Source organism: Larus michahellis, chromosome 4 (genome assembly GCF_964199755.1).
Source record: "Larus michahellis chromosome 4, bLarMic1.1, whole genome shotgun sequence".
Taxonomy (NCBI): Eukaryota; Metazoa; Chordata; class Aves; order Charadriiformes; family Laridae; genus Larus; species Larus michahellis.
The window spans coordinates 30674517-30696010 of NC_133899.1; the positions used below are offsets into that span (position 1 = coordinate 30674517).

The window sequence follows — 21494 nt, forward strand, 5'->3', positions numbered from 1 at the left end:
CACGTCAGGCTCCCTCCCTGCGGAGCCACCCAGGCAATGTGCCCAGCTGTGGAGGGTGACAAATTATTCCCATTGCCCCAGTGCAGGAGCACAGGCAGGATGGGGAGCCGTAGCTAGAGAATCAGTGAAACCAGAGCCCACCACATCAGCACTCAGCCCCCTGTGCCCACATTCCCCAAAAAACTGATGCGCACTCACTCAGAGATGCAGCTTTTGTTCAAACACACTCTTTATTGTCAACTTTGCGCAAAGTAGAGCTCCTAGAAGGAAGGGATGCTCTTCAAAGATGCACGGGCAGTCAAGGGGACACAAACCCAGCTCTGTCCGGGAAGACCTCTTTCAGTCTCCGCAGAAGACCAGTCTTGTGAGCCGACCTTGCACTTCCTCAAAGTCATGCAGTGCCTTGGCGTGGGCAGCTGGATCCTGCAGCAGGCACTGGAAGAGGTTGATTGGCTCAGCCGCTTGGAAGGCTGCGGGCAAGACGATGTCCTCAGGCATGTTCTCATTACCAAAGAAGAAGTGGTGCAGGCGTTTTTCCTCCAAGCAGCCATGCAGGTACCACATGATATCCTGCAGCCGCATCAGGAATTCCCTCCTTCTCCAGCTTGACGGGGGTATGGTGTTCAGGAGGTGCATCACAACCGTTTTGAAGACATCAGAGGAAAAGCCTGTGCCCACCAGGCTACCAGCGCAGAGCTGCAGGCATTGGAGGTGGGAGGTGTCACGCGGGGCCTGCCTGGCCACATGCCTGAAGAACTTTGCCTCTGCCACATCGTAGGTCTCTGCCCACGTGGTGCTTGGGGTGAAGGCGGCTTCTGCAGTCTGGCTGCTCAGGAAGATGTCCGAGTCGCCTCGCTGCACCCCAAACATCATCTCAATGAAGAGGGATCTCCCGGAGGCGTTTGTCAGCTGCAGCTTGCAGGAGCGGCTGGAAGGCAGCACCTTCATAGTGTAGAGACGCGACTGAGGCATCTCCCGCCAGGCTGACCTCACCAACTTCTGGAACCAGCGGGCAGTCTTCTCGATATCTAGGTAGGAGCCGGTGCAGAGGATGCCTAGGAAGCTCAAAACCTGATTTCTGCCTAGCCCCTCCTCAGGTTGGTGGAGGAAGCACAGCACGTTCTCCATGCCTTGGTCCCTGGTGCAGGTGCACTCCAGCTCCACGCGGACGCAGTTCTTTGCCGGCATCTCCCCCGCAGCGCCCAGCTCCAGGTGGAAGGTGTGCCCCCGGGGGGGCTTCATGGGCACAAGCAGGTGGTAGACAGCATCATGCCCAGCGGGACTCCAACCTTCAAAGGCGCTGCCCACCCCGATGGCTGGCTGCAGCGCCGGGAAGAAACTATTTGACAAGCGTCCTTGTAAGACAGTGAGGAGGTCGCTCGCCAGCTCTTCCACCACCTGTCTCCTGTAGGCCATGCTCTTCACTGACAATCGGATGCGCTTTGTGATAGAATTCAGCAGACACCTCTGATAATCATCAGCATCTTCTTCTTCACTTTCATCCTCCTCCAGCTCTGTGCTGCTGCTGGAGCTCTCCTCTTCATGGCCGATCTCTGGCTGTCGCCTCCTTTTCCGGCGCCACCAGCAGAGCCTGAAGAGCAGGACTGGGACTCCAGCAATCGCCCAGAACTGCCACTGCTGCAAGGCAGCAAAGACGAGGCCTCCCCAGGCAAAGGCTGGCTTCTGGCTCCTCTGCTCCAGGCTCCTCTGCTCCAGCTCCTGCAGCAGCCAAGTCATCTGAGCCATCAGATGCTCCACACGCTGCTGCACATGCTCGCGCATGGCCTCGTCCAGCTCATCGCCAACCATTGGCAGGAGCCGGAAGATGCTTAGCACAAGCAAGGTGAGGACCCTTATTGCAGCCATAGCCTGTAGGAGTAAGGCCTGTGCCCAGCCCAGGGGCCAGTGGCTGGGCCCTCGATGCTGGGTGAGAACCCACCCCGCGGGGGCCGGCATTTCTGCCCCGGCCCTGGTCCAGCCCAGCCTCCCCCCGCCAGCCCACTCACCGCTAGCCCAGGCCGTACTGGGGCAGCGCTGCTGCTGGCGCCTTTTATAGCTGCCCCCCATTGTGACGCATCCCCTGTGGTGTCCCAGGCGACAGAGCGCATCACAGGCCGGCAGCCAGCCCTGCCCTTGGGCACCCCCCACCCCGGCTCAGCGGCAGCGTTTGATGGTCAATGCGACTGTGTTTCGACAAGATTCGATGGCGAGGTGCAATCGGTCATTTACTGCATGGAGGGCAGGGTCAGTCAGAACTGTGAGGGAGAGCCTCCCGTGGAATCAGGAGGTTCAGAGAGGACCCTCCTGCTTTCCAAACTCCTTCTCAGAGAGGAGTCCAGGGGCAGCTGTATCCAGTCCCAGACCTGGTCAAGGGTTTATGTCAAAAGGACTGTATCTTCCCAATCAATCCTTTGTATCACTTAGCTGAGATCTCAGAGTTTAGCGTGCTGTTCGTCACTTACCCAGGATCTGTTGTGTCAAGGAATCTCTGCATCTCGAGAAGTAATCTTGAGAGGCATTGCTACTTAAGGGGAGATGCTGCCGTGCAGGAGAATTACAAAGGCTCTTGGGGGGTTGACTGTTTATGGGGGTAAGATGGTTGCCCTGTAGCCCTATTTGCATATTGACCAGAGTACCAGCATTGCTTAAGTTGGTCCTTGGCTATTGTGTTTTTATCTGACTCCCCAAAACCACCTTGGAGCCCCGGATGCCACCATCATGACCAGATGCACCCATTGTGACCACCACAGGTGGTTATTGCTTGGGCAGGGTTATGGGCTATAAAGGTCACGATGGTGCCTGGCGGGGACCACACCATCACAGAAGCAGCCCCAAACCCTTAGCAAACATAAAAAGGGGCATTGTGGCCTGTGGATGCTTTACTTGCTCCTTGAGATCCCATCCTGAGTGATGGAATCGGCTGCCTTGGTGCTGGCCTCTGAGCTTGCGATGGTGGGTGTGCTCTCGGTGCCTTCATGACACTGATGGGTGGGTGGTGATGCATATCCTGGTGGTGGGATGGGGCCTGTCGATAGCAGGACCTCTGTTCCAACTGTGCCACGGTGAGAGGACACTGCTTCCAAGGAGCCATTTCCCAAGGGTGATGTTGGGGGTGCGGGTGGAGATTTCCCAACGAGCAACTCCCTCTTTGGGGGTTGCAGCTTCTCCATGCTTCTCCAGCTTCTCCATGTACAGCACGTTCTGTTCTGTGGCACCAACTCCCCAAGGAGTGTCTGGGATGGGCAGATGCTTTGCCTTGATCCCGGTGAACACGTGGAAACACCTCAGCGGTTCCTCTCACTTGGTCCCTGCCCAGCCAGAGCTGCCAGGGAGTTTCTTGGCCCTTGTCAAATCACCACCACAGTCATGACAGTGTGAAGGGAAAGCAGTGCAAAAATCATCTTTGCAGCCGCCACGGTCTTCACCGGCTGCTGTGCTGGGGAGACCATTGCGAGGAGCACGCTGCTGCTGTTGGCAGAGGGCTGCTGCGCGGGCATTTCCCTTTCCTTTCTGTGTCGCCCATTCTCCCCTCTTTTTCCCTGCAGTATGAGGTCAGGGGAATGCCATCAGGTCCCAACAGATCCAGCTTCTCCAACATTGATCCACGATCACAGGAGCCAGCAGCTTTTTCTGTGATCCACAATCACAGAAGCTTGAGCAGCAGCTGTGCAGCCAGGCATTCACCTGTTCAATTTGCCTCCTCCTTCCTGAACCCCTTCCTCTGACTGGGAGGAGAGAGGAGAACACCACCTCTGCTCCTCGTCCTTTGAACATTGCTCCAAGGAACATACAGTCTCTTTGGATGGTTCTAAGTTGCCTCGTCACAGTGTCGTCAGACCCTACATCGTGTAGTAGGAGTGGGTGATAACCTGCAGGGTTCAGGTCTTGGCAGCCTCTCAGTGACGTCCCGAGTGTGAGCTCCTGGTGGGCAGCAAACTTCTCTGGAGAAATTGTCTGGACGGCAAAGAGCTGCTTCAGCGCCTCCCAGTAAGGAATCTCCAATTGCTAATACCTTGCGTGCTTTCCTAGTGGCACAGGTTCTAATGCGGGTGGGTGGCTCAACTCTGCCGGCTTGACTTTTCCTGGATCCTGTCCGTTACTCCCATGCCCTGAATTCCCCAATCCCGGACTATCATGTCTGCATCCTAGCCCCTCTACCACCTCTGTGAAACCCTCCCCTTGCCTGGCACCAGAGAGAAGGAGCTGTAGCCAGACCAAGCCCAGGGTCGTGCAGATCAAGACAGAAGCAGATGGATGGCGACGCCCCAGAATCAGAGCTGCTTTGAAAATTGTAGTATGCGTGTGTTAAGTAGGGATTGGCCACATCATGTTGTACCTGAATGGTAGAGAGAGGTAGAAGAACCTCATGTAAAACCGCATTCAGGGTGCGCCAATTTGAACGGGACACCTCATGCGCATGAATAAAGCGTTACTCTTGAATTTCTGTACTTTGCATCCCAGCCTCTCTCCTGGCTTGGCACAGGCCAGTTGTGAAGGTTTCCAAACCCCTCCCATGGTTGGAAGGGGCTGCAGGGACAGCCAGCACCCCCCAACTGCCTCAGGACCTGCCGACCTGCCAGTCCCTCCCACACACAGCCCAAGGGTGTCAGGGGCACAGAAATGCCCTCAGACACCCCCCAGAGCTATCTTGCAAGCCTGAGATCTCCTGGCGGCAGAGGGAACTGTGCAGAGACCCTTGTGAAGCAGTATGTCAAGGGCTGTGGCAGGCTTTCAGTGGCCGAACCCCGTCTGCAGGACATCTTGCCCCCAACGCGACTGAGTTCCAGCATGAAGCTTCACAGTGACAGCGCAGAGTGCTAGTTCGGGTGGCTCGTTGATCCAAGGCAGCTGTGAAGGTGTCCACTTCTCCAGAAGGCACATCAGCAGTGTAACACGGGCAGTGAAGGCTTGGGCAGACACTCAGTGACTCGCTGCACCTCTCGCTACACCCTGGGGCGGTGCTTCTGAGAGGAGCTGGCATTGCTCTCAGATTGGGCTCGGAGGAGAAGCTCAGAGCCCCGGGCCAGGAGAGACAGACAGCAGAGCTGGCCCCAACTAGGTCTGCTGTGATAAAAGGCAAGAGTTGGTTTTAAAACAGCACGGCCCTCGCAGAGCCCGGAAAAGCCACGTCCCTTGGGCTGATGGGCACCAGGCACCCGTTGGGCTTCTTTAGCACTCAGACACGGGCAGTTCTTTTGACGTGATAACTATCAAAGATCTTCCAAATCTTCTCCCATAGACCATCCTTGGATTTCCACTAGAGGTGTCCCAAAGACAGGGATGAGTGCAGCTCTCCTGCCGCCATGGCTGCTGCCAGGCCACTGCTTCTCAGAAACGTGGCACGGACTGCGCCAGTGCATGCCTGGAATTGGAGGCATCTCAAAAGCTTTCTTTAACCTTGCTGCACGTGTTAAGTCTCCCGTGTTAAAGTGGTGGGAACCCAAGCTTGAGGTGACGAGAGGGTGTGGAGCATGAGTCTCATGCTGGTACAGGAGCCAGAGCCGCCAGAGCCCCGCTCTGCCGTCGTGGCACTCGTCCCCCGTGCAAAGGGCTCCCCACTCGGCCCGCGTCATTCCCACCTCGCTGGGGTCACCCGAGGGCAATGCTATGGCGCTCCCAGGGCTTGCTTTGTGTATGGCCCCCAAGGAAGCCACGTCAGGCTCCCTCCCTGCGGAGCCACCCAGGCAATGTGCCCAGCTGTGGAGGGTGACAAATTATTCCCATTGCCCCAGTGCAGGAGCACAGGCAGGATGGGGAGCCGTAGCTAGAGAATCAGTGAAACCAGAGCCCACCACATCAGCACTCAGCCCCCTGTGCCCGCATTCCCCAAAAAACTGATGTGCACTCACTCAGAGATGCAGCTTTTGTTCAAACACACTCTTTATTGTCAACTTTGCGCAAAGTAGAGCTCCTAGAAGGAAGGGATGCTCTTCAAAGATGCACGGGCAGTCAAGGGGACACAAACCCAGCTCTGTCCGGGAAGACCTCTTTCAGTCTCCGCAGAAGACCAGTCTTGTGAGCCGACCTTGCACTTCCTCAAAGTCATGCAGTGCCTTGGCGTGGGCAGCTGGATCCTGCAGCAGGCACTGGAAGAGGTTGATTGGCTCAGCCGCTTGGAAGGCTGCGGGCAAGACGATGTCCTCAGGCATGTTCTCATTACCAAAGAAGAAGTGGTGCAGGCGTTTTTCCTCCAAGCAGCCGTGCAGGTACCACATGATATCCTGCAGCCGCATCAGGAATTCCCTCCTTCTCCAGCTTGACGGGGGTATGGTGTTCAGGAGGTGCATCACAACCGTTTTGAAGACATCAGAGGAAAAGCCTGTGCCCACCAGGCTACCAGCGCAGAGCTGCAGGCATTGGAGGTGGGAGGTGTCACGCGGGGCCTGCCTGGCCACATGCCTGAAGAACTTTGCCTCTGCCACATCGTAGGTCTCTGCCCACGTGGTGCTTGGGGTGAAGGCGGCTTCTGCAGTCTGGCTGCTCAGGAAGATGTCCGAGTCGCCTCGCTGCACCCCAAACATCATCTCAATGAAGAGGGATCTCCCGGAGGCGTTTGTCAGCTGCAGCTTGCAGGAGCGGCTGGAAGGCAGCACCTTCATAGTGTAGAGACGCGACTGAGGCATCTCCCGCCAGGCTGACCTCACCAACTTCTGGAACCAGCGGGCAGTCTTCTCGATATCTAGGTAGGAGCCGGTGCAGAGGATGCCTAGGAAGCTCAAAACCTGATTTCTGCCTAGCCCCTCCTCAGGTTGGTGGAGGAAGCACAGCACGTTCTCCATGCCATGGTCCCTGGTGCAGGTGCACTCCAGCTCCACGCGAACGCAGTTCTTTGCCGGCATCTCCCCCGCAGCGCCCAGCTCCAGGTGGAAGGTGTGCCCCCGGGGGGGCTTCATGGGCACAAGCAGGTGGTAGACAGCATCATGCCCAGCGGGACTCCAACCTTCAAAGGCGCTGCCCACCCCGATGGCTGGCTGCAGCGCCGGGAAGAAACTATTTGACAAGCGTTCTTGTAAGACAGTGAGGAGGTCGCTCGCCAGCTCTTCCACCACCTGTCTCCTGTAGGCCATGCTCTTCACTGACAATCGGATGCGCTTTGTGATAGAATTCAGCAGACACCTCTGATAATCATCAGCATCTTCTTCTTCACTTTCATCCTCCTCCAGCTCTGTGCTGCTGCTGGAGCTCTCCTCTTCATGGCTGATCTCTGGCCGTTGGCTCCTTTTCCGGAGCCACCAGCAGAGCCTGAAGAGCAGGACTGGGACTCCAGCAATCGCCCAGAACTGCCACTGCTGCAAGGCAGCAAAGACCAGGGCTTCCCAAAGCTGCTCCACTCATGCTCCTGCAGCAGCCGAGTCATCTCCAGGCTCAGCTGCTCCACACGCTGCTGCACGCGCTCGTGCTTGCCATCATCCTGCTCATCGCCGACCATCGGCAGGAGCTGGAAGATGCTTAGCACAAGCAAGGCGAGGACCCTTATTGCAGCCATAGCCTGTAGGAGTAGGGAGAGAAGGGGTTCAGTGGGGCTGGGAGGGAGGGAGGGAGCTGGCGTCAGGGGGAATGGGGACGGGAGCCGCAGGGAGCTGGGGGCAGGTAGGGGAGGGGACGAGGCAGCGGGGAGGCAGCAAGGCCTGTGCCCAGCCCAGGGGCCAGTGGCTGGGCCCTCGATGCTGGGTGAGAACCCACCCCGCGGGGGCTGGCATTTCTGCCCCGGCCCTGGTCCAGCCCAGCCTCCCCCCGGCAGCCCACTCACCGCTAGCCCAGGCCGTACTGGGGCAGCGCTGCTGCTGGCGCCTTTTATAGCTGCCCCCCATTGTGACGCATCCCCTGTGGTGTCCCAGGCGACAGAGCGCATCACAGGCCGGCAGCCAGCCCTGCCCTTGGGCACCCCCCACCCCGGCTCAGCGGCAGCGTTTGATGGTCAATGCGACTGTGTTTCGACAAGATTCGATGGCGAGTGCAATCGGTCATTTACTGCATGGAGGGCAGGGTCAGTCAGAACTGTGAGGGAGAGCCTCCCGTGGAATCAGGAGGTTCAGAGAGGACCCTCCTGCTTTCCAAACTCCTTCTCAGAGAGGAGTCCAGGGGCAGCTGTATCCAGTCCCAGACCTGGTCAAGGGTTTATGTCAAAAGGACTGTATCTTCCCAATCAATCCTTTGTATCGCTTAGCTGAGATTTCAGAGTTTAGCGTGCTGTTCGTCACTTACCCAGGATCTGTTGTGTCAAGGAATCTCTGCATCTCGAGAAGTAATCTTGAGAGGCGTCGCGACTCAAGGGGAGATACTGGCATGCAGGAGAGCTCAAAGGGCTCTTGGGGGGTTGACTATTTATGGGGGTAAGATGGTTGCCCTGTAGCCCTATTTGCATATTGACCACTGTGCCAGCATTGCTCAAGTTCGCCTTTGGCTATTGTGTTTTTATCTGACTCCCCAAAACCACCTTGGAGTCCTGGATGTCATCATCACGACTAGATGCACCCGTTGTGACCACCATTGTTGATTATCGCTTGGGGAGGGTTATAGGAGGTAAAGGTCAGGTTGGCCCCTGGCGGGGACCACACCATCACAGAAGCAGCCCCAAACCCTTAGCAAACATAAAAAGGGGCATTGTGGCCTCGTGGATGCTTTACTTGCTCCTTGAGATCCCATCCTGAGTGATGGAATCGGCTGCCTTGGTGCTGGCCTCTGAACTTGTGGTTGTGGGTGTGCTCTCGGTGCCTTCATGACACTGATGGGTGGGTGGTGGTGTATATGCTGGTGGTGGGATGGGGCTTGTCCATGGCAGGATTTCTGTTCCGGCTGTGCCACAGCGAGAGGACACTGCTTCCAAGGAGACGTTTCCCAAGGGTGATGTTGGGGGTGTGGGTGGAGATTTCCCCGTGGGCAACTCCCACTGCTGATACAGCACCGGCTTCTGCATGTCCAGCACATTCCGTTCTGTGGCACCAAGCCCCTGAGGAGTGTCTGGGACGGGCAGATGCTCCACCCGGACCCCAGTGAACACATGGAGGCACCTCAGCGGTGCCTCTTGCTTAGTCCCTGCCCTGCCAGAGCTGCCAGGGAGCTTCTCGGCCCATGTCAAATGGCCACCTTGGTCTGCTACAGGCCACCTGACCAGGACGACAGAGCAGATGAGGCCCTCCATAGATGGATAGGAGCGGCATTGCATTCACAGACCCTGGTCCTCATGGGGGACTTCAACCATCCTGATATCTGTTGGAAGGACAACACAGCGGGGCACAAGAAATCCAGAATATGTTGATGACAACCTTCTTCTTCAAATGGTAGAGGAGCCAACAAGGAGGGGAACTACGCTGGACCTTGTCCCGAGTGTCAAGCTCAAGGGTAGCCTCGGCTGCAGTGATCATGAAATGGTGGAATTCAAGATCCTTTGGGCAGTGAGGAGAGCATGCAGCAAGGTCACTACCCTGGACTTCAAGGGAGCAGACTTTGGCCTCTTGAGGGACCTGCTTGGCAGGGTAACGTGGGAAAAAGTACTGGAGGGAAGAGGGGCCCAAGAGAGCTGGTTAGTATTCAAGGATCACCTCCTCCGAGCTCAGGAGCGGTGTATCCCAGGAATGAAGAAGTCAGGCAAAAATGCCAGGAGGCCTGCGTGGATTAACAAAGAGCTCCTGGACAAGCTCAAAAGCAAAAAGGAGGCCTACAGAGGGTGGAAACAAGGACGGGTTGTCTGGATGGAGTATAGAGAAACTGTCCGAGCGACCAGGAACCAGATTAGGCAAACTAAAGCCCAGATAGAATGAAATCTGGCTAGGGGCATCAAGGATAACAAGAAAAACTTCTATAAGTACGTCAGGGGTAAAGGCAAGACTAGGGAAGACGTGGGCCCTCTCAGGAAGGAGACAGGTGACCTGGTCACCCAGGATATGGAGAAGGCTGAGGTGCTGAATGAGCTTTTCGCCTCAGTCTTCACCGGCATGGGCTCCAGTCACACCACCCAAGTTGCAGGATGCAAAGGCACAGTCTATGAGAATGAAGAACCGCCCACTGTAGGAGAAGATCAGGTTCGGGACCATCTGAGGAACCTGAAGGTGCATAAGTCCATGGTACCGGAGGAAATCCATCCATGGGTCCTGAGGGAGCTGGCAGATGAAGTCGCCAAGTCGCTTTCCACTATATTTGAAAAGTCGTGGCAGTCTGGTGAAGTTCCCGCTGATTGGAAAAGGAGAAACATAAGCCGCATTTTCAAAAAGGGGAACAACAGACTGGTCACTCTCACCTCTGTGCCTGGCAAGATCATGGAGCAGATCCTCCTGGAAACTCTGCTAAGGCACATGGAAAATAAGGAGGTGGTTGGTGACAGCCAACAGGGCTTCACCAAAGGCAAATTGTGCCTGACAAATTTGGTGGCCTTCTATGATGCTGCCACAGCATTGGTAGATAAGGGGAGAGCAACCGACGTCATCTACCTGGATTTATGCAAAGCGTTTGACACTGTCCCAGGTGACATCCTGGTCTCTAAATTGGAAAAGCGTGGATTTGATGGATGGACCACTCAGTGGACAAGGAACTGGCTAGATGGCCGCACTCAAAGGGTTGCAGTCAAGGGCTCAATGTCCACATGGAAGCTGGTGACGAGTGGCATTCCTCAGGGGTCAGTACTGGGACCAGTGCTGTTTAACATCTTTGTCGGTGACATGGACAGTGGGACTGAGTGCACCCTCAGCAAGTTTGCAGATGACACCAAGCTGTGTGGCACAGTTGACATGCTGGAGGGAAGGGATGCCATCCAGAGGGACATGGACAGGCTGGAGAGGTGGGCCTGTGTGAACCTCATGAAGTTCAACAAGTCCAACTGCAAGGTCCTGCACCTGGGTCATGGCAATCCCAGGCACAAATACAGGTTGGGCGGAGAATGGCTTGAGAGCAGTCCTGAGGAGAAGGACTTGGGGGTGTTGGTGGATGAAAAGCTCAACATGACCAGGCAACGTGCACTTGCAGCCCAGAAAGCCAACCGTATCCTGGGCCGCATCAAAAGAACTGTTGCCAGCAGGTCGAGGGAGGTGATTCTGCCCCTCTACTCTGCTCTGGTGAGACCCCACCTGGAGTACTGCATCCAGCTCTGGAGTCCTCAACACAAGAAGGACATGGACCTGTTGGAACAGGTCCAGCGGAGGGCCACGAAGATGATCAAAGGGCTGGAGCACCTATGCTATGAGGACAGGCTGAGAGAGTGGGGTTTTTCAACCTGGAGAAGTGAAGGCTCCAAGGAGACCTTATAGCAGCCTTCCAGTACCTAAAGGAGCCTACAGGAAGGATGCGGAGGGACTCTTTATCAGGAAGTGTTATGACAGGACATGGGGCAGCGGCCTGAAATTGAAAGAGGGCAGATTTAGATTAGATATCAGGAAGAAATGCTTTTTCTGTGAGGGTGGTGAGGCACTGGAACAGGTTGCCCAGGGAATCTGTGGATGCCCCATCCCTGGAGGTGTTCAAGGCCAGGCTGGATGAGGCTTTGAGCAACCCAATCAGCAGGAAGGTGTTCCTGCCCATGGCACGGGGTTTGGAAGCAGATGATCTTTAAGGTCCCTTCCAACCAAAATCATTCTATGATTCTATGATAAAGTCCAAACAAGACAAATGTTCTTACCTCAGCTGTGGCTGATCACTAGTCGAACAGGACCAAGAGGCAACTTTCTCGGGGCTCACTGCATTTTTAGGCTCTGTTAAACCACTGTAATGATGCAAGTACAGCAGATGTCTTCCATACTCCACAGGCCATCAGGAGGACAAGAAAAAGTTCCAGCACTTAAAAGGATGCTCTGCTTTCATCACAGTGATACATGTATATATCTGTCATTCAGTCAGTAAGGAATTAACATATTATTATTATGGGAGTATATATATTTATTAAAAAAAATCTTTAAGTGCTATCTGTCTTAGTTTGCTACACATCTTATAGAAGCACCCAGCCTGTCGGCACTATCTCAAGGGAGAATGTTCCAACACGTCTTTTCCTCCTGTTCTCCCCTCTGACTGGCAATGTGACAGCACTAAAAATGGGTAATTTGCAAGAAGATGGAGGTGTGGAAAAGATCTCACATTCCTGGGGACAAAGCATTTCACCTGCCTGAAATGCTCCAAGACTTAACACATTTCTTTCTTTAAAAATATTAGGTTGTTTTACGGTTTGGTTCTAGTTCTAGACTTGAGGAGAAACTCAGCGTGTTTTTAACAGCACGCAGAAGGAGAAGTCTGGGCTTCTTTCTTTCTCTCCCTCTCTCTCTCTTGCTTGTTTGTTTTTTGTTGGGGGGTTTTGGGGTGTTTTTTGTGCTTTTTTTTTTTTTGGAAATCCATAGCAACTGGCACTCCTGCATGAACCAAGCTCGCTCACCTCTGCGAACATCCCACAACTGCTGCGTAATTTCTTCAAGTAGAAACAGCCACTTCTGGCCAGGTCCCAGCTCAGCAGAAGCAGTGGAGGAAAGCCATAAATCGGTCCTGCTCTCCTCACCTCCTCACAGCCCTTGCAGCTCCTCAGCACTGGAGTCATTCATGCTGAAACTGGAAAAGCCCCCCCGATATCTAAACTGAAAGGCAGCATGGCAGCTCTGCTCAGGCGTGGCAGGGACATGGACATGGACATGCTCCACACCAGGAATGCAGCATCTGAGAGAGTCTGTAGGATACAGAGCCATGATAAACCAAACACCTCTCTCAAGAGACCAGGGCACCCTTGTCCAATCATTTTGTCACACAGCTCCCGTGTTTATGAACTGTGCTGTTTTAGGGATTTGCACCTTCTCCTTATCCAAGTATGAACACAGCTACATTCATCCAGAGAGTTGACAGCTATTGGCTTTTGCCCATTTTAAAACACTAGTAGTAACTTTTAATAAAATTATGTTCAACAAGACAAAAAAATCTGACAAATCACATCATTTTCCTAGTTGCACTGTGCTAGTAACAGCAAATACGAATCACAACACGTGGCACAAATCTGCAGCATCACCCTTTTACAAAGTCAATCCAGAGCAAATTTACATTTAGAAGTTTATTTTACGCTTTATACCTACTTTCCTATTTTCTTTTTAAGAGGCTTGTTTCAAGGTTGCACATAAATTCAGCACTTCTAAAACAAACCAACCAAACAAAAAACCCACTTAAACATTTCTTCGAAAAACTGTATTAAACAAAAAGATTACACAGGATAAGAAAAATTAAAAAAAAAGAACAATACAACAGGCATTGAGGCCAGAAGGTGATCAAGCCCAAGACTTCCCCCAAAATGAAAGTACCAATGAATTCCAGACTGTATTCACATTTTCCCCCCTTTTTTTGTAGTAAATATTACACTTATTTAAAGGGTACTGCTATATTACAATTTCTTAAAAACAATAAAAAGGTAGCTAGTAAAAATTTAGACCAGCAGCAGCATCCGGTATAGTACAAGATCAAAACAAGACAATAGATTTGTGTAACTCACTGAAAACTCTTAACGCTCCTCCTATAAAAAATATTGTTCTTGGCTTTGAAAAAATACCAAGATCAAAGGTTTGACTAATATTCAAAGTATGCAAATGACATACTCAGAAAACTTACTGGCTCAAGATAGACTTTTGGTGTGATGCCAATTTAATTTCACCATACCTGAAATGCCCAGAACATACACGTATTATACTTAAACATATCCATTTAGAGTGATTGCGATTCCTGCTCACATCAAAATGCGATAGTGGCAGTTGCCAGATGCAGTGATGCCATCCTGCTTGTCACTGAGGTCATCGGCCAAGCTGTTTCCTCTGGGTTTTTTTTTCTCAGTGCAGCTTAAACACACACAGAAATCAGCACAACAGGGGGGTTCAAACTCGCATCTTCAGGGAAACTCAAACAAGTCATCACACACGCGAAACAAAGGAAGTGCCAGAACCATCATCCCCCTGCTCTTTGAGGAATCCTATACAAGACATGAAAGCCACAGCGTAAGGTGCCATGCGCTTTGAAAACAAGCAAGCAGCAAAGCGGAGGGCAGCACGCAAAAGCAGGTCCCGGCTCAGGTTCCCAGCCACTGCCTCACCCCCTGCAAGACGGCTGCAAGAGGTTTCGGCTGGGCAGGACGTAATTCCACACGAGTCAAAAGGGGAGGGAAGATGGTTTGTTTCTAGCTGATTTCACATGCCCCGATTAGCAGCTCATATACAAATGCAAACAGTTAACATTCACAGAGCAACCTCTTGTACCTAAATATTAGAATAGATTTAACATCATTAATAAATATATAAAACAACATCTGAATCTCACAGACAAAACACATTTCAAAGGTCAGTATGGACTGAAATATCTAGGCATTTTGGTCATTGTTTAAAGCACTGAAGAATTATACATAGATAATAATGTGAGTGTTAAGAACAGGCTCACACCATACATACTTAAGCTTGGTTTAACCTTTCTGAAGCAGCTCTGAACCGGCCCTAGAAGCTGTCCTGAATGGCCTTCAAATAAAGGCTCTTACAGCCATTGCATATTTAAGAATAGAAGAAACTCCTTTACACTGCACATATCTCGTCACTTTAGAACAGCTGCAAAGCAGGTATTCCCCAGGGACCAGCACACATAGGTAAGTGGATCTGTCCCAAACGATGCTGCTTGACATTTCATACAATCTGACGCTGAAAGAGGAGATGTCTAGTCAGCGCTTGAAAGCCTTGGTCTGGGAGATGGAGACCTAGGTGCTGACTCCTGCCCTGAAACAGTTGACTTCTGTCATGTTAAACCAGGCCTTTTAAACCTCTGTCTCAGTTCACCTGCCTCTAAAAAAGGAGAGGCAGTAATTCTCTATCTCGCAGTACTGTTCTGAGGCTTAATTTCATAAGATGCTTTTGAAGAGTCTCAGAAAAGGCACTATAAAAGTGCAGCTATTACAGTGTCAGAAACATGGACAGAGGTGTGCATCCCACAAGCCTTTCCCGAGATACCGACGTGCAAATCTAGAAGAGACGAGGGCTCGCACTAGGTCACACTTCAGCAGCCCCATCACAGTAGTTTTGTTTTCTCCCACAGCTTTGAACAACCTTCACATTTCCAGGTCTCAACAGAATTACTGGGCTGCCCCGTTTCGCAGACTGTCTCCAGTCTCCATTTGTTCTAATGGGCCAAATTCGGGATGTGTGACCGGGGACTTCCTTTGGCCTCGGAGAGTGTGCGCATTCAACATCTCCAGCAGCAAGTCATACACTGGGACCACATTTTTACACTTCATGCTCAGGAGATGCTCCATTCCCTTGTTACTGTGAAGGAGAACAGAAAATAAGTCAACGATCTGGGTCTGACAATGCAGAGAAGAAAAACATGCTAATGGCTTCAAGAGAATCCTTTTTTTAATTAGGAGTTAAGAGGCTGGCTTTAGTTGCTCTAGTCCTTGAGATTATTTACCACTATCAACAGTAACAACATCCCAAAACTTTAAAGCTGAATGTTTTACTATTTAGAGAACCAAGACTTGTTTTACACCTCACAAACTGACTTCAGAAAATAATGCAGATGTACCAACCCTATTGAAAACAAAGAGAAACACCTCTGATGCTGCAAGAGTGGAGGCCCACATGATGCAGCTTCGTACAAAAGCTGACTTTACAACATGTAGCTCTAGTGGCTACCTACATCTCCTGCCTGGTTGAGTAGGAAGACCAAACTACCCTGGCTACCTTCAAGCAGTTTGTTTCCTCTCTGGATGTCCGGTGTCACATCTTGCAGATGGCTACGGACTTTAAAAGTTGGGTTTTTTGTTATGCAGTAAGATAAAATGACACCTTGTTAGCTTGGATGCTCAGTGGCCATATCATGATTTGGACTAACAGGAGATGGCTATTGCCATTACAGTGGCACATATGTATAAGTCAGATGCACTCGAGGTTTTGGGGTTGAAATCTAAGTGGGCTTGCTCAACACCAAATTTACCGCAGTGGAAATAGCAGCAGACAGCCAAGCACATAACTGACCTGGTGGACTGGACTGGGAGGGGGCAATGCTTCCAGAAAAATGAGGTCCTGCTACAATGCAAGAGTTGTAAATATGCTAAAGGCAAAGAAGAAATTGTGTCCCCCCACTCCTACACCCCGCTCTTGAGAGTCCTGCATCATTTGGCAATCAAGGCTGAGAGCATCAATTATTTCCAGAACAAACTACAATTGACTGACCAGTGCTAAGCAACGTAAAGAAGACAGGTAACACAAGTAGCCACCAGACTTTGGCTGAGATAGGCACAGCATAAAAACTCTTGTTTTAATAAGAAAATATAAAAATTTTGCAAAGATTCACAGTGTTTATTCACGCCATGCCAGAACAAGAGCTTCTGTGATGCTGTGATGCAGTGTCACACTACAGTGGGCAACCTAGGTGACAGCACTGCATCAGAGCCATGAGTCGGGTTCGGCTCTGGCTGGTGCTCTAGCTTTGGTAGGGCCTAAACTCACCACCAGTTCACAAGCTGGCTGTTAAAAGCTACTTTTCAGCACAGTCAGGTCCCTGCTGCTGCCACCTGCTCTCCCAGGAAGCTTGTTGCAGAGGTGGCTGTCCCTCTTCAGTGTCCCTACACAAAGTCAGATATGCCCATCTCTCTTTTTGCATGCTGTAGCCTGGTCCCAGGACTGTCTTTCCTGGACACACAGTCCAAAGCCAGGACATAAGACAGCTTTGTGAATAGCTGTTCTCTGGGTAATAATTAAACAGCCTGAAAATTAAAGCATCCGTTTGTAGCACCCTGCGTTTGGGTCTGCTGTACTGTAAGCAAAGATGAGCAGCTCAAGGAGGTCCAGGAACTGGCAGGGAGCAGAGGAGCTGCTTCCCATGAGGAAAGCAAGAGTATGGCATCACTGTAGCATAAGTCACTTGGCAAAACTGCTGTGGTTCCAAATAAAAGACAACACATTTGGTCTGGGAGAAACATGACACCCAGTGTACACTTTGCTCCACCAAAGCCCACACTGCAGATCAGTTTTGAAAGAGACTTCTATTTTGGACGGAAGAGTTTTCATGACTGGGTAGGGTTTTGTTTGAAAGGCAGAATTTGTGTTATTATTGTTAAATGTTTCAGGCAGATACATACTGAATAATTTAATGTAACACAATTAAGACAGCATTTTAATATCAACACAAAATTTCTGAGCGCCAGCAAGCACTTGAAGTGTATTGCCTGTTTAGTTCTGCTAGGAAGAAAAGCCTTACAATCAACAGAGATGAAGAGCAGTGTCAGGATCCCTTCAGGAGTGCCCTGGGGTTCAAGCCTTGCATTGTTGCTTTAATAAAGAAATACTAACACCTCATGTGTCACACGCATTCTGTAAAATTTACCTTGCGTGTCTGATGTGAGAGAGGAGCATCAACAAGTTGGCCAGACGAGTTGTCTGCTGCTGCGAGGGGATTCCACTCTTTGCGATAACCCACACTAAAGCATCCGTGACTACATTAAGCAGGTGATGCAGTTTCCTGTTGCTTTCAGGTTCTTCTGCTGACAAGGGAAACATGCCTAAAGAGAGAAGAGAAAGAAATACTCCCTGTTCATGAGGAAGGAAAAAAAGCTGCGACTGTGGATTTTTTTCTGATGTAATATTTCAGCAGGATTAGAGAGATACATTTCCTGACATCCCCCCCTCAAGACTGTACGAACGATGCTCCATGTGGTAAACTGAGCTCTGACTTGCATTCCTTTGCCAAAATTTGACAGTCACATCATTTGCAAATTGAGTAACTGTCCCAAATCTTCCCTGGACAACATGTTGAATATAAGCCTTTCACTCCAGAGAGTGGACATGCTGTCCATTCTCCAGGAGATTTTCCTTTGAATCACTCTGTACCTTGTAGTTTAGTAACTATTATGAATTATAGCATTATGCTTGCTCTAATACCTTCTTGCTGAAATAAAAACACCTTTTTCTCTAAGTATGCCCTAGGAAGGAGAACATGGTGAGAGAAACTGCTCATAGACCCAGCCTGCCGTGGTCTCCCTACAGTTCACTAAGGGTGCCATAATACAGCATTTGCCTACAGTGAGAAACCTTAAAAGTCAACAAAAGTGAAAAAAGGGGATTGGGGGTATGGAGAAGGAAGAGAAGAAATCGCCACTAAGAAGGTCTGGAAACACACAATAACGTTAGTGACAGAGCAGAAGAGACCTGGGCAAAAAACCCAAAAAATCCTCTCAAAGATACTTATGGAAGGACAGAGCTTCAGAAGACCTTGACAATTAGGAGAAAAAGATTAACTTTGACAAGAAAGGAGAGCATAAAATAGGAACATTTAAGCCCAATTAATCATAACTTAGTTGAGTTAACTAGTTTTACTAGAATTAAGGACAGGTCTGTAGGTTTGTATAGCAGCTTTACACATGAGCAGGATACACAGAGATATGAGGAAAGTTCTCATTGAAAAGGACATACCCACAGCCTGGGCCATGAGTCCCACCTTGTGAGAAGCTTCAGACTTTGGGTCTTTCATGAAATTCTTACAACAGGACATAGGCCCTAAATCCAGCAAATGATACAGTTTAGAAGTTTCTTGAGCAATAATCCTTACAATCTGATGGTTAGAAGTCCTTTCCTATTGTTCTCTTTCAACGGCTTTATCTCATTCTGCCATTTTTAGAGGCTTATTTCCCAGCCACCCTCAAAATAAAAAATACCTTTAGGTGAGAATCAGAGTCAACTGTATACTCACTGGAATTGAGGAGGATCATTGCCTTGACACATAGATACTCCTTGTGCTGCAGTTTCAGCTCTCGGAACCTTGAGGTCATGGCCAGGAGCATATCAAAGATCTCCAAAATTCCCTCTACGCATTTTCCCTCGTCCCTATGGAAACACATTTCAAATGCTACTGAAAAAGTGGAATTAAGGAACTCTGACTCAGCCAGATAAAAGTCAAAGCACGAAGGCGGCTGAAAAAGGCCTATCCATCTCATCTTTGGGAGCTTTCAAACGGTTCTATCATGAAATCTAAATTGAAAATTACACTGGCATAAAAGGTCAGCACCTCTAAGAAAATTATTTTCTCTTTGAAGTGTATGCAGGATTGACTGCAGGTAAGTATGACCATGTTTCTGTAAGAGGCTTTATCCTTGCAGCCAGTATCATTCTGCATAATCAGCTTGAAACTGTAGTGCAGGGCATGGTACCCCTTGAATCATCCTCCAGATTTGTTTCACAAGGATTTAATACCACAACTGGCGGCATCACTGTTTGTACCTGATGGAGACCTCAGGACCTGGTGAGTAAGAAGGGCTCCCTAAAATAAGTTTCTCGGAAAAATAAGACATTTTTAAAGAATAAAACAACCTCCACCCACATCCCCCAGCAGCTTTTTCTTTGAAGGTGTTTTAAATGGATTTGTGAGGTTTTGGCGGTTTTGTGCTTTGGTTATTTTTATGTTTGCAAGTGTTTGCTGAATGCAACTTTCTCCATTTTGGATATTAGAAATAGTCCCATTTTCTGATCTGAAAAAAAACCCCAAACAACCCTAAGCCATTCCAATTGTTTTAAAATCGAGCAGCAGCAAATTTCAAACGGCTGAAGTTACCGTTCCAGGGTTTTGGTTAGTTTTTTTAAAACATGTAGTGGACTAAAAAAGCAATTTAGCTCTATGACACAGTATTCAAAGGGATGCTTCTTATACTATCTGTAATATGAGATTTTTTTCTCTGTAATGTTTTTAAGATGAGACAGTCTTAAGCACAGCAGTGCAGGAGAATTAAAAGACCTTTACTCCTCTACTGGATCCCAAGAGGAAGGTGCTGAGCCTTCAGGCTGTGAGGCAGGCACAGGCAGATAACATTATGCAGGTTGAGCAAGTACTGCCTGCAGAAAGGCAGCGGCCTGAATAGCGCCCATTTTCCCGTGTTCCTCATAGCAAAGGAGAATTTTAAGCTTTGGAGGCAGCTGACAGTTTCAAAACAGAGACACGAGCATCAGAGAAGTACTTGTCTACAAAGATCATGCAGGAAATGTATTTGAAGTTCAGCTAAGATAAAAACAATCAAGTTACAGAACAGTTTCATATACTCATGTCTTAAAAAAAAATGAAATCACAGCATATACAGATGCTCGCTAGCACACACTCTGCTGGATCTTGTAGAGATGAAGGAATGCATCAAATAAGCTCACGCCATTCAGCACATATTACCTCCCTAGGAACTAAATGTATCATCCATTTTCAGCCATTTCTTATCATTGCATTGATCAACACAGCATGTCCTTGCACTGAATTTCATATGAGCAAATAATAATTTATTTCATAGCGTTTATAAATTAAATTTCTCTTACTAACCCGTTTTGCTTTCTGTATCTACGATGATGATTATCATTGAGCTCAAGCCACAGAACTGGTATAGATCTGAATTTCCCCAGGTTGAAAAGGTTAAGAGACATTTTAAACCTACCCAAGGGAATAGATTGTTTCCCTGACTTTTTACCAATGTGAAGCCCAGGTCAAATCATTCTAAGGTCCTGTAGAAAAACACCCTTACTAATCCGTATTCTTCCCTGCTGGTACATGATGTTAGGGAGAAATAGTTTTTAATCATCTTGCACACACCCTGCTTTAGCTGCACACACAAGAATTAAAAAGCAAACTAGGGCTTTTTGTAATCCCTTTTGACTAATTCTGCCATGTTTGTTATTATAGCTATTTATGAAGTCTGCACTAAGGGCAGAAAGAAAAACAGGTAGAAAACCTACTTAAAATAACTAAAATGTGGCCTGAGAGTACGTGTGCTTTTTTTGAGGGGTTGGGGAAGAAAATCTGTCAGCTGGAGGAAACTGATAGACAATCTAGTGCATTGTGTTGATGTATCTACCGTTTCAGCATCTAGAGACCCAAAGCAAAAGGGACAAAAGCAACAAAAGAGGTGAAAAATACAGATGAGCTTTACGCTATCATGTGCTACAGGAATTAAGGAATTGGCAAGATCAACAATATTGTTTATGCTTAGCATTCCTTAAGTCCCTGTAAGGATGTGGAACCTCAAGACATTATTGTTACAAACACAAGTAAATTATACGGTTAGATAAAATATTAATAGCATCTCCCATACTTAAACCGTTCACCCCACCTCCAAGAATATGAAGTGTTCTCAAGAAGTTTATTCCTCTTACCTGTCTAGTACAAGGTCCGGTGCAAAAATTAATTTCCCAGGATGGTCGATTGATCTCCACATCAGACCAACCATTAAAACTTCCATCCAGCAGCTCTCAAGGAGTCTTACTTGGTCATAAAGGCTGAGATCAATGAAACCTAAAATGATGAAAATAGCATAACATAAATCAATCTGTTTAATTCTCTGTTTTGATAAAAAAGATTGAGTATAAGAGAAAGCAAAAAGAAACAAAAAGAATTATGGGTTGTGAAGAAAGCCAGAGAAGGGAGAACTGACATCAGAAGGATCATGCTGCCATCTCAAACACGAACAAACATGAATATTTCTATTATCATTGTCAAATCTTCCACAAAACATTTGAAATAAAGCAGAGTGATGTTCAAGTGCAATT

At 49.3% G+C, this 21494-nt stretch overlaps 2 protein-coding genes and 1 pseudogene across 3 annotated transcripts in view; all 3 read right to left on the reverse strand.

Moving 5' to 3' along the window:
- Nucleotides 1-328: 328 nt before the first annotated feature.
- Nucleotides 329-1833, reverse strand: LOC141743206 (inositol 1,4,5-trisphosphate receptor-interacting protein-like 1). Its single transcript, XM_074586934.1, has one exon. The coding sequence runs from the start codon at nucleotides 1807-1809 to the stop codon at nucleotides 340-342; it is 1470 nt and encodes a 489-aa protein (XP_074443035.1). The 5' UTR covers nucleotides 1810-1833; the 3' UTR covers nucleotides 329-339.
- A 4146-nt stretch (nucleotides 1834-5979) lies between these two features.
- On the reverse strand, nucleotides 5980-7559 carry LOC141743207 (inositol 1,4,5-trisphosphate receptor-interacting protein-like 1; annotated as a pseudogene).
- Nucleotides 7560-12828: 5269 nt separating this feature from the next.
- The window catches only part of ESR2 (estrogen receptor 2), a 37316-nt gene continuing 28650 nt past the window's right edge, over nucleotides 12829-21494 (reverse strand). For both annotated transcript variants that reach the window (XM_074583758.1, XM_074583759.1), the window contains exons 6-9: nucleotides 21102-21240; nucleotides 18670-18803; nucleotides 17308-17482; nucleotides 12829-15245 (exon numbers count right to left, since the gene is read on the reverse strand). In XM_074583758.1, the coding sequence (XP_074439859.1) occupies nucleotides 15056-15245; nucleotides 17308-17482; nucleotides 18670-18803; nucleotides 21102-21240 (638 nt within the window). In that variant the 3' untranslated portion in view covers nucleotides 12829-15055. The remainder of the gene's footprint in view (nucleotides 15246-17307; nucleotides 17483-18669; nucleotides 18804-21101; nucleotides 21241-21494) is intronic.

Coding starts and splice junctions, on each gene's coding strand:
- LOC141743206 (XM_074586934.1), bottom strand. CDS start 1,809: ATGGTTGGCGATGAGCTGGACGAGGCCATGCGCGAGCATGTGCAGCAG.